This window comes from Eretmochelys imbricata, chromosome 8, assembly GCF_965152235.1.
Source record: "Eretmochelys imbricata isolate rEreImb1 chromosome 8, rEreImb1.hap1, whole genome shotgun sequence".
Lineage (NCBI taxonomy): Eukaryota > Metazoa > Chordata > Testudines > Cheloniidae > Eretmochelys > Eretmochelys imbricata.
Genome location: NC_135579.1, coordinates 389,672 through 406,378, shown reverse-complemented (window position 1 = coordinate 406,378; position 16,707 = coordinate 389,672). Strand labels below are relative to the sequence as shown.

Here is a 16,707-nt window from a genome sequence, read left to right as displayed (position 1 = left end):
ACTCTTCTATGATTCTAAGTGACACAACACAAGATTCCCTTTCTGAGGGACAGGAAGGAATGGAACACAGGGATCAGTAGAGAGGTCTGACAGCTGCACATCCATTCCAGGAGCATAACATTTGCCCAGCTTCATTGTATCTTCCAAAGCCACACACCACCTGTGTGCAGAGGAGCTGCTCCGAGTTGGGCTGCCAGCTCTCCTGAAAACATAAGCTTCCCTGATAAGGCAGCTCTTTCATACAATTGATTGTGGACTAGTAACCTGCACTCAGAAATCAATATTCACTTGAACAACACATTTTTACAGGCCACTGCAGCACAGCAGAATAGCAGTTACACAACACACATGTTTACACCCAGAATAAATAGGTCATAAAATGGAACCTGGCAGAGAGGAGGGAGACTGTGGAGGGGGCAAAGGGGTATGTGAAGGGACACTAGGTCAGTGCAGCTGCCTGAGGTCTTTGCACTGCAAATCAGCACAGTATATCCCTAGGGAGCTGTGGTGGGTACAGCTGAATAAGCCTGCATGCTTTCTCTTAGAAGTCCTAGAAAAGCATGGCCTAGCCAGGCAGTGTCATGGAATGCTGAACAAGGTTTAATGGGACTGAGTGAAGAAATGGAGCTGAAATCCAAGGGTACATCTCTTGCTAGCACTAAGAGTGGAAGATATGGATGGCTGAAAGGGACAAGAAACAAAAGCAGAGGCCAGAGCCCAGTTTCCTTGCTTTGGCTCTGGGGTGGTTTTCTTTTATAGGCTTAAAATAATGGATTTGAAAAATGATCAAAAGGGTCCTGAACAGAACCCAGAGCTGGTATTTACAGAGGAATGTATGGGTCAGTTTGCCTTGCTCTGCTCTCAGAATACCATAGAGTTAGGTCTCTGCCCCCTGGGGCACCAGTCTGCTGCTTTCTGCTCTGGAGGGAAAGCACCAATTGGCCGTAGGTACCTGCAGGAGCCCCTCCTTCTCCTTCATTCAAAACGCAAACGCTGTTTGGACAGATTTTTGACTAGCTTTGTTTTTAGAACCAGCAAACAAAATAGTGCCCTAAAGTCTCCCAACTGACTACTCTTCCTCTTGCAGTGCTAGGAGTGGGGGAAGGAGATAGTGTTGGACAACCAGCCCCTGCAGTTCTAGCTGCAGAAGGAACTGAGTGAAATAGGAGAAGGCCTTCCTGTTCTGGGGGAGACTGTTCAGTTCCTCTTCTCTGGAGGTCTTCAGTTCCCCAAGGGGGAGTTAGTAGGACAATATCTGGGTGCAGAGTGACGAGAATTATGTGGAAGGGACAGATGCCTGTTGTGCCAAGTTAAGGTGGGCTGAGCAGGAGCAGGAGTAGCAGCAGGGCCATTGGGGGCCAGGAAACACCAGCTCCAGAATACACAGAGGAGGCCATGGGCATGCTGTTGTATTCAGAGATGTCTGGCCATGTCTTTGTCTTGGTGACCTGGGAAGGGAAAGGGAGAAATTAATTCAAATTGGATCGAGTTCACTCAGGCCCCTGGCTGCAGGATCTCCCATTCTGAGATTAGTACTGAGGATTTGGGAACGTCCCATGCCAAGTAATATGGCTCTTGCCCCTACACACTGGCCCCTCTGCTAACCTATGGGATGGAGCAACTAGAATGGCAATGGGGAGGGGGTACTTTTCTGAGGCTCTGATACATGCACAGCTCCCTCTTTCAGGTGTCCAGAGCTGCTTGTTTCTCTGATGCTAGTTACTTTCTCTATGCTACTTCACTGGGTGCTTTGTGAAGGTAGAAAAGTAATTCATACCTGGCACGTTTCTGAAGCAAGAGAAGTGTTGGTGCTGTCCCCCTGGAAACTCAGGGAAGGCATGTGAAACAATCCTTCCTGCCCCTCCAGAGTTGCCTGGCTCAGATGCATCTGAGACTGAATTGTGTTTTCTGCAGGTAGAAGTCAAACAAATGTCTAAGAAGGTGCTTTCCGGATTTGCTCACCTTGGAATATAGCTCTCCCCGAAGGGCTACCCTGGGAAGCTCACATGTTGGAGTTTGTAAGGGTGATTTTGCTTTGGTGAGTGTAAATATTGTATGCAGTGGCATATTACTGTGGGGAGTGGACATGTGGTGGATAAAGCATCATAGAGCAGACTGCAGGGACCAATCTCGCATGGTATCTGGGATGCAGTTGATTGGTCTGAATGGGGTTTTTCCACCTCTACTTTCTGTCATCCTAAGGGGGTGTGTCTGAGGTGGGCAGTGTGAGTGGGCTGGAGCTGTTCTATTGGTATGAGATTTCGCTATATAGTACTATATACACAGAAAATACATTAATATTAAACAATTATATAGTGATGCTTGTTTCTTTATTTGATGCCCTTTGGAAGCTTTTACAGTCATAAAATATTTAAATCTTAATAAAGCCCATTGCTTGCTGGGATGCCAGAGATAGTTAAGGGGAATAGGGGCTCTGGACATAGCTACCACTCACAGCTGGATTTTACCCAATCTCAGCCACCAGGATTTGAGAGTTTATTGCTGAGCTTCTGGCCCATTGATATGGTCTGTGCCAGGCTGTGGTGGGTCAAATTGCTATTCATTTTTTGAGCACCAGGACCATACTAAGTGTCTCACAGAGACACCTGAAATCCCAGGTTCTGTCCAGCAAATGAGGGTCAGAGGTAAGGGGAGGTGAGGAAGGACAAGATGATGGTGGTGAGATCATGTGATTATTCAGTAAGCCATGGATATAGTGTGATGCTGGTTTTCTCTCTTAACTTCTCCTACCCCCTCACTTATTATAGGTAAGACTGCAGAAGTGAGTCTCTGGGAGGGGTTGAATGTGGCCAGAGAAGTGACTTTGTGAACAGATCTGGGGATAAGGTGTAATGTGGAAGAAAGTTCAGAGATGCCTGTAAGAGCAAAGGGAGTATCTAGGCAGACGCTAGTGGTGGAGTAGAGAGGGTAGGGAAATGCCAAAGGAGAGCGGGTTGGAGCTGTAGGTAGGGGCTGTGTGATGTAGGACCTGGAAAGCAGTAAGAAGTTTGAACTTAATTATGATGAATCTGTGTCCCAAGTTGCTTGTCATATAGCACTTACTGAGGCATTTGTTGCTAATGAACATGCTGCGTATCTGGTCACACTCCTCCTGCTGGTTGCCACTATTCTCACAGGTACACCACAGCGAAACCTCTGTGCTGGAGTTACCAACATAGTTTGGTGTCATGGCTGTACCTGTTCCCAGTCCCCAAGAAATGAGAATCAAGATTTGTTTGTATGAAAACCTTTAGGTGGGCTGCATGCAGTAACCCTCTGAGACGGTGAGTACCAGCCACTGCCTCTAACCAGGGCATCACACCATGGCCTTCGCACTCATGCTTTGTGCCTCTAGAGTCCCCGGACATGCTGCAGGCTAGGGAGGCCCATTCTCTGGGCAGATTCTATGTACTTTAGCTAAATGATGTTTGTATGTATTACTTTCAATGTATCATGAATTATCATTAAACCTAAATGCGCCAAGGCACAGCTGCCCAGGGAGGAGCTGGGGGGAGGGAGCCCTCTGCACAGAAGTGCATGTTGTTTGGGGGGCAGGGAGCCCTCTGCACAGAATTGCATGCTGTCTGGGGGGCAGGGAGCCCTCTGCACTGAGGTGCATGCTGTCTGGGGTACTTGAGGAGTCAGGTGCAGGAAGGGCCAGGGAGCCTGCTGCACCCCACCTAAGTGGTCCTAACAATGAAGCACACTGATTACTGCCTATGGGAAGAAAGCCGTAAATTAGAAGATGTGTAGCGGAGCGTGGAGACACCCCTACCCCTCTCCAGAAACAGGAGCACTGGCATGCGGCAGTGATATGCTCTTCTACCGTAACTTCCAGTTACCGCTGCCAACAAACTGATGGCCTGTGGCCTGTTCCCAGATAAACATTGTGCAGCTGCAGCCTGGCTATGCGATACAGTTCAGTGACCATGTTAACACAATGAAGACTTTACAAAAAAACAGGGATAGTCTGGAAATGCAGTTAAAGTGCCCACTCATTCCTGGCCTATACAGCTTCACTGTTAGCAGATTCATGTCTATTACAGCTGTCACAGGGAGCGAACCTTGGGATGCTTTGGCAGTTTGGCCACAACCAGGTGTGACCAGGGACATCTTATATCCCAGTGCCCCTGTGGCCTCTATGAAGGCTTTTGCTGGATATGTCACCAACAATGTCCCATCAGGGCTCAGGCAGCCAAACTATGAGGGAATACAGGGTTTAAGGTGTCAGCAACCAAGGACCCTGAGAATGGATGTTCATTTGGATAGTAAAAGGATAAAGTGGCTGTAAAACATCCAGTGGCTGGAATGTCAGGAGTGGCTATATCACACAGCTGGGCAGGGCTCTGCTGCTCAGGCACTGCAGGATAAGCAGGCTTGTCTACACTGGCAATTAACAGCACTGCAACTTTCTCGCTCAGGGGGGTGAAAAAACACCCCCCTGAGCACAGCAAGTTGCAGCGCTGTGAAGCGCCAGTGTAGACAGTGCCCCAGAGCTAGGAGCTATGCCCCTCGTTGAGCTACGACCAAGCGCTTTAGCATTGCCAGTGTAGACTAGCCTAGCACCTTTGTAAGAAGCAAAATAGATTTGGTATAAGAGAATTGGGGGTGATGCTGCTATCTCGTCAATGGCAGGAGAATTGGAGAATATATAGTCTCTGGCCTTGTAGGTGTCATAGATATTATGGATGCTAAATGAGTTCCTCTTTAGGCTCTGTCTACACTGGGTCAGGGAAAACACCAACATAGGCCAGCCTCAAGTGTCTTCAATACCATGACCTTAAGCTCTGATAAGATCAGGGCCTGGACCTTGCCAGTCCTCAGCTCCATACACCTTCAGGCACACCCTCTTGTCACTCCCTCTATCCCCATGTATGCCTGAGAGCATGCTCCTCATCAAGCCTTCTTATGTTCCCCTTTGGTCACCACTTACCAATCATCCCCATGTAAGCCTGCAGGCACGCAGCATGGTTGTGCTGAGAACAGCCATCTGGGGATATGCCTGTAGGCTGACAGTTCTGTTGGAAATCAGCCAGTCGGGATCTGTAGGAAGAAGAAGAAGAAAAGCATGAGAGTCAGGACTGCCCTTTTCACTTGGCTAATGCCCCTTGCTGACAGACGTACTTGCAGATATGGTCTTTGATACAGGAGTCCAAAAGAAGGAGGCAGTTGGGTTTGATGCTGTCCTGGAAGGAGCACTCAGGGACAATGGTTTTCCGGCGTCGCTCCCCACAGAGCTCATCTTGACATGGACAGAACAGGAGCCTCTTGGTGAAATCCTCAGGGACCTTCTCAAAGAACTGTCGTAGCCTTTTGTGGCACTTTCGCTGGTCACAGGTGCCTCCAGACTCTGCCCCCTTGGTGCAGCTGGATGCATAATATGTGCGCAGATGGACACATTTCTTATTCAGACTGCAGAAGTGAGTTGCTTTCAGGCAGGGATTTGCACTGTCCCCTGCTAGATGTGAACCTGAAAAGCCAACAGAAACCCAGGAACAGTAAATCCCAGAGGAGATTTTAGGTGTGGGCAGGAGGAGCTGCAGGCTTCTGCAGCCCCTGGGAGAGGGCAGGCTACCATCCTCTGTTACACTGCAATTTAGTGATCACTCAGCAGAGATTCACAGGAAAACGGGAGGGGCATCAGGCAAGCTGACTCTGCTCAGTGCTAGTGTGATTCAGGCCTAGTCCCAAGGCGTGCGGACACCTGAACTAGCCTTGCTCTTTGGAATGTGGTTTGGTGGGGGTGGGGGGGTGTTTGTGCTTCACTGGCTCGCACCTATGTCTGTTATGGCTCACTCGTTGCCTTATGGAGCAGGAGGAGTTACTCTCCTTCCTCTATGACTGCTGGGGAACAGTGTCTGAAAACAGCATTTAAACCTTGTTCTGGGCCCAGGTAAACAGTTTTCAAACATTTGTCCTGCTAGTGAAGAGGACAGTGATAAGGGAAAAAGACTATATCTAAGGTCATGTAAAGTGGTGGTGAACTCCAGCTGAACATAAAGGTCTATGAAAAGAGTTCAGGGCTTTGTTGGCAACAATGACAAAAAAGTTATAGATATATCTTTGGTGAGATTGATTCGATTCCGTTATTTGAACAAATAAAAAGAATTGCTCAATGAAATAAACCCATATCCTGACACACACTCCTTTTGAGGACAGCAATGAAAGATATATATGGTGTAAAGAGCAGTAAACTGAATGGCACATATGCTGGTTTATGCCACTGACATTCTAGCAGTTCACTGGAAAAAATTGTGAACCACCATAAGTAACATACATTGTAAAAAGAAAAGGAGTACAAGGCTGCTACTCTGAAACCATACATTATAAAATTATCTCTCTGGTCATAAATATTCCTAATTGTTCTTAGTTAAGTTTACAAACTAGAAGGCAACTCAGGGAACACTAGACATAAGAACAGCCATACTGGGTCAGAACAAAGGTCCATCTAGCCCAGTATCCTGTCTTCTGACAGTGGCCAATGCCAGGTGCTTCAGGGGGAATGAACAGAACAGGTAATCACAAAGTGATCTATCCCCTGTCACCCATTCCCAGCTTCTGGCTAACAGAAGCTAGGGATATCATCCCTGCCCATCCTGGCTAATAGCCATTGATGGATCTATCCTCCATGATATGGGCAGGCCATAAGAAGGCCTAAATCAGAGGTAGGTGCTTTTTAAGTAATGTATATTTTCTTTTTAGTTGGGATGTCTTATAGAGAAATTGCGGTACACCAAATATCAGAGCATATGGAAGATTTTTTCTGTCTGGTAATGCTTTTTGGAATAAGTGGATATTGTCCAACGGAGAGGGAATCTCACCTGTCTGTTAACTAAATCTTTGATTTTTCTAAACAAGCTAAAGGAAAATAAAAATAATGGAGAAAATGCCAATATTTATTATATCTTAATAGTTTTAAAAATTCTGGATTATGTATAAAATGGAAATTGTTAGACTTGTTTCCTTGTTGGGCTTTCCTTGATGCATTCCATTCTTCTGACTCTGTCCCTTTAATCTCTCCGAACTGGTTACCTTTTGGATAGCTTCACTTACAGGCAGTGGGATCTACGGATCCACCCCACTCTCTGACATGCTGACTCCAAAAGCTTCACCTGTCTATCTCAGGTCCTCTGGAGCCAATATTCCCCTGACCAGTTTTAACAGGGGTGCTGCCTCAAAATATTTTCCCTCTTAATAATCCTCAGCGCAGTAGGTGGCCCCTGAGAAAGGAAGAAAAAGGGGAAAATGTGTACCTGTCATGATCCCTACCTGAAACCAAACCTGCCAGCTTGTTGTAGTCAATCTTCCAGGGTTCTTCATTTGCTGGATCCTCATAAGGAGAAGTCTCCAAATTGAAATAACCTAGGCAAGGTGAGACACACATTCAGGGATGTGGGGCGGCGGGGGGAGGGGGACACACTGGAACCAGCTTCTCCTTTTAGAGAGACTTTCATGCACACACAAAACATATCTGGTTGCACCCACAGGACTGGAGTTCATCCAGAAACACACTGCTTTACTCAAGAACCAGGCAGAGCCAGCAAGAGCAAACCATGGCCCCGACCTATCAGAGATACTGTTGTGTTACTAAGCAGCTTTGACATGGGAGTCACTCATTGGCTTCTGTGTCCAGGATTAGATCTAGTTTTCATTTGTTCCTTTTCAGTCTCAGCATTCATGAGGATATGTGCACTGACCCTTTAAAATTACAGCAGGGAGAGGGGGAAGTTTTAGGCAGAAGCTTTTTACAGTAAAGCAGTGAGACAGCAGCTTTCAGGATAACACTGTTTTTCTCATTTTAATTAATCCCTTGCTCACTGCTGGACAAAACCAACTTTCTGTGTTTCTTTAGGTTGCAGCGTAACCTCCCTTCTCACCCTACCCCTCTCTCTGACCCTCTGTAGTCCTGTTGGTTAGCCTGAGGGTCCAGCCCCAGAATTGTTTCATGAACATAAACTCACCACCTCATGTCATAAGTTTTAAACCAAAAATGAAATCTGTGTCCAAGCTTTGCTTATTATATTAATTTCTTAAACATTTATTGTAAAGGACCAGTGACTCCTCTTCCCCAGGAGGTGGAAGCCCGTGTGATGTTTCTCCAGCAACCACCTCCAGGGTTGGAGAGTGAGCTGTGGCAGGATTCTCCACTGCACCCCTCTCCTGCCCTTGTTGGGGTGTGTATTAATAGCGCAGAGGTTTGTGTAATTACTAGATAGCGTATGAACAATGATTCCATCTCACCGCGTGTGAAGCTGGCGTGAAGAGTCCAGTAGATGCGCAGGCAGAGCTTCTGTCTCCTCATGCGCCGGTGACACTTGCAGTGCAGTAAAGGGCTGCTTCTGAGGTCTAGCTTTGCATCCCGGCACCTTGCTCTGGCATCAGGACTCAGAGGGAGGAAACGCGTCTTATCAAGGGAGCAGTTTTTCAGGGCCTGGTAGGTGGCATTGCACGCAGGGTCCATCAGGCAAATCTTCTCAGCTGCTATGCAGTCCCTTGGAAGAGCAAGGAGGCCTCCTGTTGAAGTAGGGACAGAGTGATAGGGCTTCATTCAGGGAGAAAGCCACACAATAATTGTTCCAGTACCATCACTGCAGGCTTTCTGTCCTATCTCAGCAAGAACATCTCTGCAAAGGCAGCCGTGGGAAAGTGTATCTGATCTGGGTGAGATGGAATCCTCTGCCTTTGGTGTAGGACAGGTGGGGAACAAGAGCTCCCTCCCTTTAGAAATGAGAGGATGGACATCAAAAGGAACTCACATTGGTGCAAAGGGATAGCAAGAGATTATATACAAAGCCATTTGCCAGCTTTATAAAAAAACCCTCCTATGGGTGTCTTGCAATCTTCCAAACCTGATCAGGATCAGGGCTGTTCAGTACTTACATGGGACAGAAGATCCCCAAGGAAAACTCAGGTGCTGGAACTAGGTATAAGAGCTGCATTTAAAAAGCCATTTGCAGTACAGAATAACAACTATAGTGAACCTACGACACTTATGAACAATGGTACATATTCTTATGGTAATAAATGGTACCCTTAATATTAACTAGAGATATATCAGTATATATACATTTTTTATATAGGACACTTCTCTCTTCCTATAATGGATGTTAATTGAAATTATTGAATTAACAATGTAGGAGTCTTTGAAACTTGGCAACATTAGGGCTCTTCCACTTAGAGGGATATTATTTGAAGTCCTTTCATCTGTTGGTGTTTTTCTTCTGGAGATTTTTGTGCAGGTTCATTAACTGGCATGTATTTGCCACCTTCTCAGGGTAACTAATGGGAATTAATTACATTGTCATTGTCAGTTTCTATTGTAGCTCCTGTGTGTGAATCTATGTGGGCCATCTCTTGAGGGCAATTGTTCCTTGGTTATTCTTAGGATACAAGGGTTGTGGCGGTTGAGTTGCCTTATACTTTCACCATGTATAGCCTTGGTGCTGCTCTTTGGATACCTGTCCTTGCCCTCCATCTTATCTTTGTCATTAGGTTGCTGGTTGTACTGTCTGGAGTTCAGGAAGATCTTTGGCACCTCTCATACTATTTGCTGTCACCATCGTTTAATTTGTTCTGTCACCTTTTCCACTGTTGCTGGCTTCAAAAGTTTATTTGCTGTAGGCAGTAGAGTCTGGTTGCATGACATGTGACGCCATGCTGGACTGCTGCCCATGCCTTCTAATTTTTCAAGTCATGCTGCCCATGAGTCTCTATCATTCTGCTATGCCTTTTTAGTAGTTTCTTGGCATTGTGACAGTATAGGATGGTGTTTATGTGACCATTGTTTATTAGCACTGTAATGCTATATATTGTATTGAGTGGAAATCTATCCACTCCATACAATATATCCATATCCACACTGTAATGCTATATATTGTATGGAGTGGAAATCTATCAACTGCATGAAAAAACTTGTACAGATACAGACAGACATCATCTTCCTTTCCAAATGCAAACAGATGGACATCGTACCAAAAGGACTGAAGGTAAAAAATCCATTACAATCTACATACCACACAGACTATGCTGACAGCTTGTGCCACATGCTCTCAAAGAAACTGCGGAATCACCTGATCAACATCCTCTACAGCAAACAGGGAAAGATTAAGAATGAGCTCTCAAAAATGGATACTCTCATAAAAAGCCAACCTTCCACACAAACTTCCTCGTGGCTGGAATTTACTAAAACTAGACAAGCCATTTACAACGCACACTTTGCTTCTCTACAAAAGAAAAAGGACACTAAACTTTCTAAACTACTACATGCTACAAAGGGCCACAGCAATGGTTCCCTCAACCCACCCACCAATATTGTTAACCTATCCAACTATACTCTCAGCCCAGCAGAAGCAGCTGTCCTATCTCGAGGCCTCTCCTTCTGCCCCTCCACCCCCACGAACATGATACAGTTCTGTGGTGACCTAGAATCCTATTTTCGACGTCTCCGACTCAAGGAATATTTCCAAAATACCTCTGAACAACATACTAATCCACAGAAGCCTCCCTACCAACATTACAAAAAGAAGGATTCTAGGTGGACTCCTCCTGAAGGTGGAAACAGCAGACTGGACTTCTACATAGAGTGCTTCCGCCGACGTGCACAGGCTGAAATTGTGGAAAAGCAGCATCACTTGCCCCATAACCTCAGCCGTGCAGAACACAATGCCATCCACAGCCTCAGAAACAACTCTGACATCATAATCAAAAAGGCTGACAAAGGAGGTGCTGTTGTCATCATGAATAGGTCGGAATATGAACAAGAGGCTGCTCGGCAGCTCTCCAACGCCACTTTCTACAAGCCATTACCCTATGATCCCACTGAGAGTTACCAAAAGCAACTACAGCATTTGCTCAAGAAACTTCCTGAAAAAGCACAAGATCAAATCCGCACAGACACACCCCTGGAATCCCGACCTGGGATATTCTGTCTACTACCCAAGATCCATAAACCTGGAAATCCTGGGCGCCCCATCATCTCAGGCATTGGCACCCTGACAGCAGGATTGTCTTGCTATGTAGACTCCCTCCTCAGGCCCTATGCTACCAGAACTCCCAGCTACCTTTGAGACACCACTGACTTCCTGAGGAAACTACAATCCATCGGTGATCTTCCTGATAACACCATCCTGGCCACTATGGATGCAGAAGCCTCTACACCAACATTCCACACAAAGATGGACTACAAGCCGTCAGGAACACTATCCCCGATAATGTCACGGTTAACCTGGTGGCTGAACTTTGTGACTTTGTCCTTACCCATAACTATTTTACATTTGGGAACAATGTATACCTTCAGATCAGCGGCACTGCTATGGGTACCCGCATAGCCCCACAGTATGCCAACATTTTTATGGCTGATTTAGAACAACGCTTCCTCAGCTCTCGTCCCCTCACGCCCCTACTCTACTTGCACTATATTGATGACATCTTCATCATCTGGACCCATGGAAAAGAAGCCCTTGAGGAATTCCACCATGATTTCAACAATTTCCATCCCACCATCAACCTCAGCCTGGTCCAGTCCACACAAGAGATCCACTTCCTGGACATACAGTGCTAATAAACAATGGTCACATAAACACCACCCTATACCGGAAACCTACTGACCGCTATTCCTACCTACATGCCTCCAGCTTTTACCCTGACCACACCACACGATCCATCGTCTACAGCCAAGCTCTGCGATACAACCGCATTTGCTCCAACCCCTCAGACAGAGACAAACACCTACAAGATCTCTATCAAGCATCCTTACAACTACAATACCCACCGCGGAAGTGAAGAAACAGAAGAATGCCACTAGCCATCACCTTCAGCCCCCAACTAAAACCCCTCCAACGCATTATTAAGGATCTACAACCTATCCTGAAGGATGACCCAACACTCTCACAAATCTTGGGAGACAGGCCAGTCCTTGCCTACAGACAGCCCCCCAACCTGAAGCAAATACTCACCAGCAACCACATACCACACAACAGAACCACTAACCCAGGAACCTATCCTTGCAACCTATCCTTGCCAGCTGTGCCCACATATCTATTCAGGGGACACCATCATAGGGCCTAATAACATCAGCCACACTATCAGAGGCTCGTTCACCTGCACATCCACCAATGTGATATATGCCATCATGTGCCAGCAATGCCCCTCTGCGATGTACATTGGTCAAACTGGACAGTCTCTACGTAAAAGAATAAATGGACACAAATCAGATGTCAAGAATTATAACATTCATAAACCAGTCGGAGAACACTTCAATCTCTCTGGTCACGCAATTACAGATATGAAGGTCGCTATCTTACAACAAAAAAACTTCAAATCCAGACTCCAGTGAGAAACTGCTGAATTGGAATTCATTTGCAAATTGGATACTATTAATTTAGGCTTAAATAGAGACTGGGAGTGGCTAAGTCATTATGCAAGGTAGCCTATTTCCCCTTGTTTTCTCCTACCCCCCCCCCCCCAGACGTTCTGGTTAAACTTGGATTTATGCTGGAAATGGTCCACCTTGATTATCATACACATTGTAAGGAGAGTGGTCAGTTTGGATGAGCTATTACCAGCAGGAGAGTGAGTCTGTGTGTGTATGGGGGTGGGGGGGTGTGAGAAAACCTGGATTTGTGCTGGAAATGGCCCACCTTGATTTTCATACACATTGTAAGGAGAGTGATCACTTTGGATAAGCCATTACCAGCAGGAGAGTGAGTTTGTGTGTGTGGTTTTTGGAGGGGTGGGTGGGTGGGGGGGTGAGAAAACCTGTATTTGTGCTGGAAATGGCCCACCTTGATTATCATACACATTGTAAAGAGAGTGGTCACTTTGGATGGGCTATTACCAGCAGGAGAGTGAGTTTGTGGGGGGGGGAGTGGAGGGTGAGAAAACCTGGATTTGTGCTGGAAATGGCCCAACTTGATTATCATACACATTGTAAGGAGAGTGATCACTTTAGATAAGCTATTACCAGCAGGAGAGTGGGGTGGGAGGAGGTATTGTTTCATGGTCTCTGTGTATATAATGTCTTCTGCAGTTTCCACAGTATGCATCTGATGAAGTGAGCTGTAGCTCACGAAAGCTTATGCTCAAATAAATTGGTTAGTCTCTAAGGTGCCAAAAATGATTAGGGGTCTGGAACACATGACTTATGAGGAGAGGCTGAGGGAACTGGGATTGTTTAGTCTGCAGAAGAGAAGAATGAGGGGGGATTTGATAGCTGCTTTCAACTACCTGGGAGGTGGTTCCAAAGAGGATGGTTCTAGACTATTCTCAGTGGTAGAAGAGGACAGGACAAGGAGTAATGGTCTCAAGTTGCAGTGCGGGAGGTTTAGGTTGGATATTAGGAAAAACTTTTTCACTAGGAGGGTGGTGAAACACTGGAATGCGTTACCTAGGGAGGTGGTAGAATCTCCTTCCTTAGAAGTTTTTAAGGTCAGGCTTGACAAAGCCCTGGCTGGGATGATTTAATTGGGGATTGGTCCTGCTTTGAGCAGGGAGTTGGACTAGATGACCTCCTGAGGTCCCTTCCAACCCTGATATTCTATGATTCTATGATTCTGTTGGTCAGAGAGACACGCTTTCGAGCTTACTGAGCTCTCACCAGCAGAAGTTGGTCCAATAAAAGATATTACCTCACCCACCTTGTCTCAGTTTATTTTTTAAGCAGTCAGTATGATTTTTAGCAATTTCAGCTTTACTGGATTGAAAGCTCCAAAATCATCCCCATATCTACTGCCACAGACAGGACTCTGGGACTGTTTGAGAGCTGTAGAGTGAAATGGGTTTTGTAACTCCTATATTTTCAACCATATCAGCAATGCAAATTCCAAAGTGAGTTGTACTGGCTCTGTGATGATTGTATGGCGATATTAGCAAGCCTGTCAGTAGAGAAATTTTTTATAATCTAAGCTCCCCTGACTTTGCAACAGTAGGAGAGAGAGCAGTCATAGACAGCCTCTGTTCACAGCTGCCATCACTAGGTGAGGCTCTTGGATTATGATTGTCATTTAGTTACAGAATCCAGATGCTCACTCAATCCCGGGGACCCTCACAGGCCCTGCAGTGCAAGAAACCTGGGAGCAGAACACACACTAGCTATTGGTTTGGCTACCAGTAAAATAGATTGTATGAGAGCATGTGGCACTAGTGGTGATGTTGCAGGTCCCAGTGACTCCTGAAAAGAAGCTGCAGCCACTTCCACCTTCTGTTGTCTCCTCTCAGATCTGCCTCTTCCTCTTGTCTTGGCGATAGTAGTGGGACTAGGAACTGTCTCTTTCCCCCAGCTCTGGCTCCCCGGGGCCAACTTTCAGACCCATGAGGAGTCTTTTTACTTTGAGTAATTCCCATATTTGTGGTTAATATTTTGGTTCCAGGAACACAAACTTCTGTAAAATTGGTTCTGAGGGTAATTACTGGACCCAAGAAAATCCAATGAGTTTGTCTTGGCTTCAAAGAATGAGCCTCTTCTGAGCCTGGCAAGCCACTTTGGGGCTGTTCGCAGCTTTTGGGCACCTGCTGCTTTGGGGGAATTTATCAGCTGCTTTGCCTCCAATTGAGTCTTCCCCGTGAGGGTGAGGGGGATAGCTCAGTGGTTTGTCCATTGGCCTGGACAACCACAGGGTTGTGAGTTCAATCCTTGAGGGGGCTATTCAGGGATCTGGGGCAAAAATTGGGGACTGGTCCTACTTTGAGCAGGGAGTTGGACTAGATGACCTCCTGAGGTCCCTTCCAACCCTGATATTCTATGAACTTTAAATGGTTACAAAACATCATTAAACTGGGGGCAAAACCTAGAACCTCCTTAGCTCACTGATTGACCCTCCGCTGTAGAAGAAGACAAAACATGTAGATAGATGCCTCCGACCAGGAAAGGGCACCAGGAAAGGGCACGGTAGCAACATCTGGGTGCTGACTCAAGTACTCCCCAAATGCAGCTCAACTCCAAGAGCAAATGCCAATTTTTTGCTGAGGCTTTATTGCCCTAGCACCCCTTTGAGTGGCCTGCAAAGGAACCTGTGCCTTCTTGTGAGATGCTAGCCGCTCCGTGGGCCCTAAGGTAAACAAAAACCCATCAGCCTCCGGATCTGCCAGAATAAACCCCTTGCTAATGCAAAGTTCACTTTCGGTGAAGCATCCCACGAGCAAACTTCAGCTACGATGGCCTCTAAATAAGGCTTGGCTGCAGCGTCCTTACCAATGCGACACCTTCGCTACAAAAAAGGGATGTCTGGGTTTCTCTGCTGTAAATCGGCCACGAAACACCTGCTCAGAGCGCCTGATCATCCAGTCCAGCCCGTTCTGCTCTTTGGCACCGAAAACTGGGTCCTGGCCATAACTGCAAGTGATCAGGATGGAGCCGCAAATCCCAACCGAAACTCTTCGCCGTCGCTTCCGCAAACAGATACAGAGCCTGCTCCACTCTCGGGTGTTGGGCTGAAGTAACTCTTTTGGCCGAGGTGTGATTTTTTAACCGAAAGCACCGCTCGTGAGAACACAGTTACAGTGAGTTAACGCACACGGACAGGTAGCCGTAGAGCCGGGACCCTTTACCGACACTGGGTTCAAACCCGGATCGTTAACCCGGTATAAAAACTGTCCCTAGACAGGTCGCCACCCCCACGGGAGCGCTCTTGATGCTGGCTTCGGGCAGAGCTGGGAGACCTCCGCCCTTTGCTTATTCGTACAAAACAAAGCGGCTCAGCGCCAGACCCCGGCTCCCCCAAAGCGCGCTCCGCTCCCGCGCAGCCGTCCGCACCCACCTGCGCGCTGCGCCGCCCGAGGCTGCGCCGAGCCCCTGGGCTGCGGCACACGCAGCGGGGCGGCCAGGAGCCCTGGGAGCCGGACCCCAAGCAGGCGGAGCGGGCCCAGCACAGCCCGGGGCCGAGCCGGGGCGGGGGAAGAGAGCCTCCAGGAGCCCGCCCGGGGGATCCAGTGCAGTCCCGAAGCCCCGGGCGGGGCAGCCTGCCTGCCCCCCGCCGGGGCACCTGCGGGCGCAGAGGAGCGAGGCGGGGGAGAGGCAAATCGCGGCCGGAGCCGCTCGGCCCCGCCACACTCCGAGCCCCGCTAGCCGCTAGCGACGCCCCGCAGCTCGGCGCCGGCTCGGCGCCGGGAGTCGGTAAATTCTCGGACCGCGTGTCACGCCCGCGGGCACAGACCCCGCACCCCGGGAGACCCCTGCAGTTACCGGCTCGGCAGAGGAGCAGCCCCAGCAGCAGAGGGAGCCCCATGCTGGAGCCGGGCAGGCGCGGAAGGTCCCTCCGCTGCGAGCGGGTCCCCATGTCCCTCCGGGCGCTCACATGCTCCTCTCGGGGCTCGGCTCGGCGGGGCAGGCGCCTCCCGGCTCTGCGCTGTCCGAGTGCTGAGCGCAGACTGGGCAGCCTCCCGCTGCGCTCCGCCGGGTCTGCGCGTCCTGCTCCCCCAGCTGCCTGCAGCCTCCTCCCCCGAGCCTCGGCGGGCTCTGCCCCCTCCCCACGGACTGGCCGGCCAGCCCTCCCCCAGCCTCTGGAGCTGGCCCAGGTGTCTCGCAGCTGCTGTGGGTGGCCGCACGTGTGCAGCCTTGTCTGTGGCGCTGTGTCTGCGCGTGTGATTTCCTCGGCGGGTCTGTGTATCTGCATGTGTCAGATCTGGCCAGCTGGATGGGCGAGGGGTCTGAGAGAGAAACCCTGACCTCAGCAAGGTAGCCGGCCGCAGGGAACAGGTCCAACTCCTGTGCCC

At 48.3% G+C, this 16,707-nt stretch overlaps 1 protein-coding gene across 1 annotated transcript; it reads right to left on the bottom strand.

Annotated features, from left to right (window-relative positions):
* Window positions 1-1,310: 1,310 nt before the first annotated feature.
* On the bottom strand, window positions 1,311-16,220 carry GFRA3 (GDNF family receptor alpha 3). Its single transcript, XM_077823466.1, has 8 exons — window positions 16,178-16,220; window positions 8,242-8,514; window positions 7,270-7,362; window positions 5,125-5,470; window positions 4,934-5,043; window positions 3,064-3,198; window positions 1,778-1,908; window positions 1,311-1,448 (listed from the first exon to the last, which is right to left on the bottom strand). The coding sequence occupies exons 1-8, from the start codon at window positions 16,218-16,220 to the stop codon at window positions 1,311-1,313; spliced, it is 1,269 nt and encodes a 422-aa protein (XP_077679592.1).
* Window positions 16,221-16,707: the final 487 nt, after the last annotated feature.

What these genes read in the sequence shown, in the direction of transcription:
- GFRA3 (XM_077823466.1), bottom strand. Translation starts at nt 16,220, where the DNA reads ATGGGGCTCCCTCTGCTGCTGGGGCTGCTCCTCTGCCGAGCCG. An exon ending in ATCAAAGACCATATCTGCAA is followed by an intron (nt 5,044 to 5,124) that starts GTACGTCTGTCA and finishes TTCTTCCTACAG; the next exon opens with ATCCCGACTGGCTGATTTCC. An exon ending in TTGCTTCAGAAACGTGCCAG is followed by an intron (nt 1,449 to 1,777) that starts GTATGAATTACT and finishes TTCCCTTCCCAG; the next exon opens with GTCACCAAGACAAAGACATG.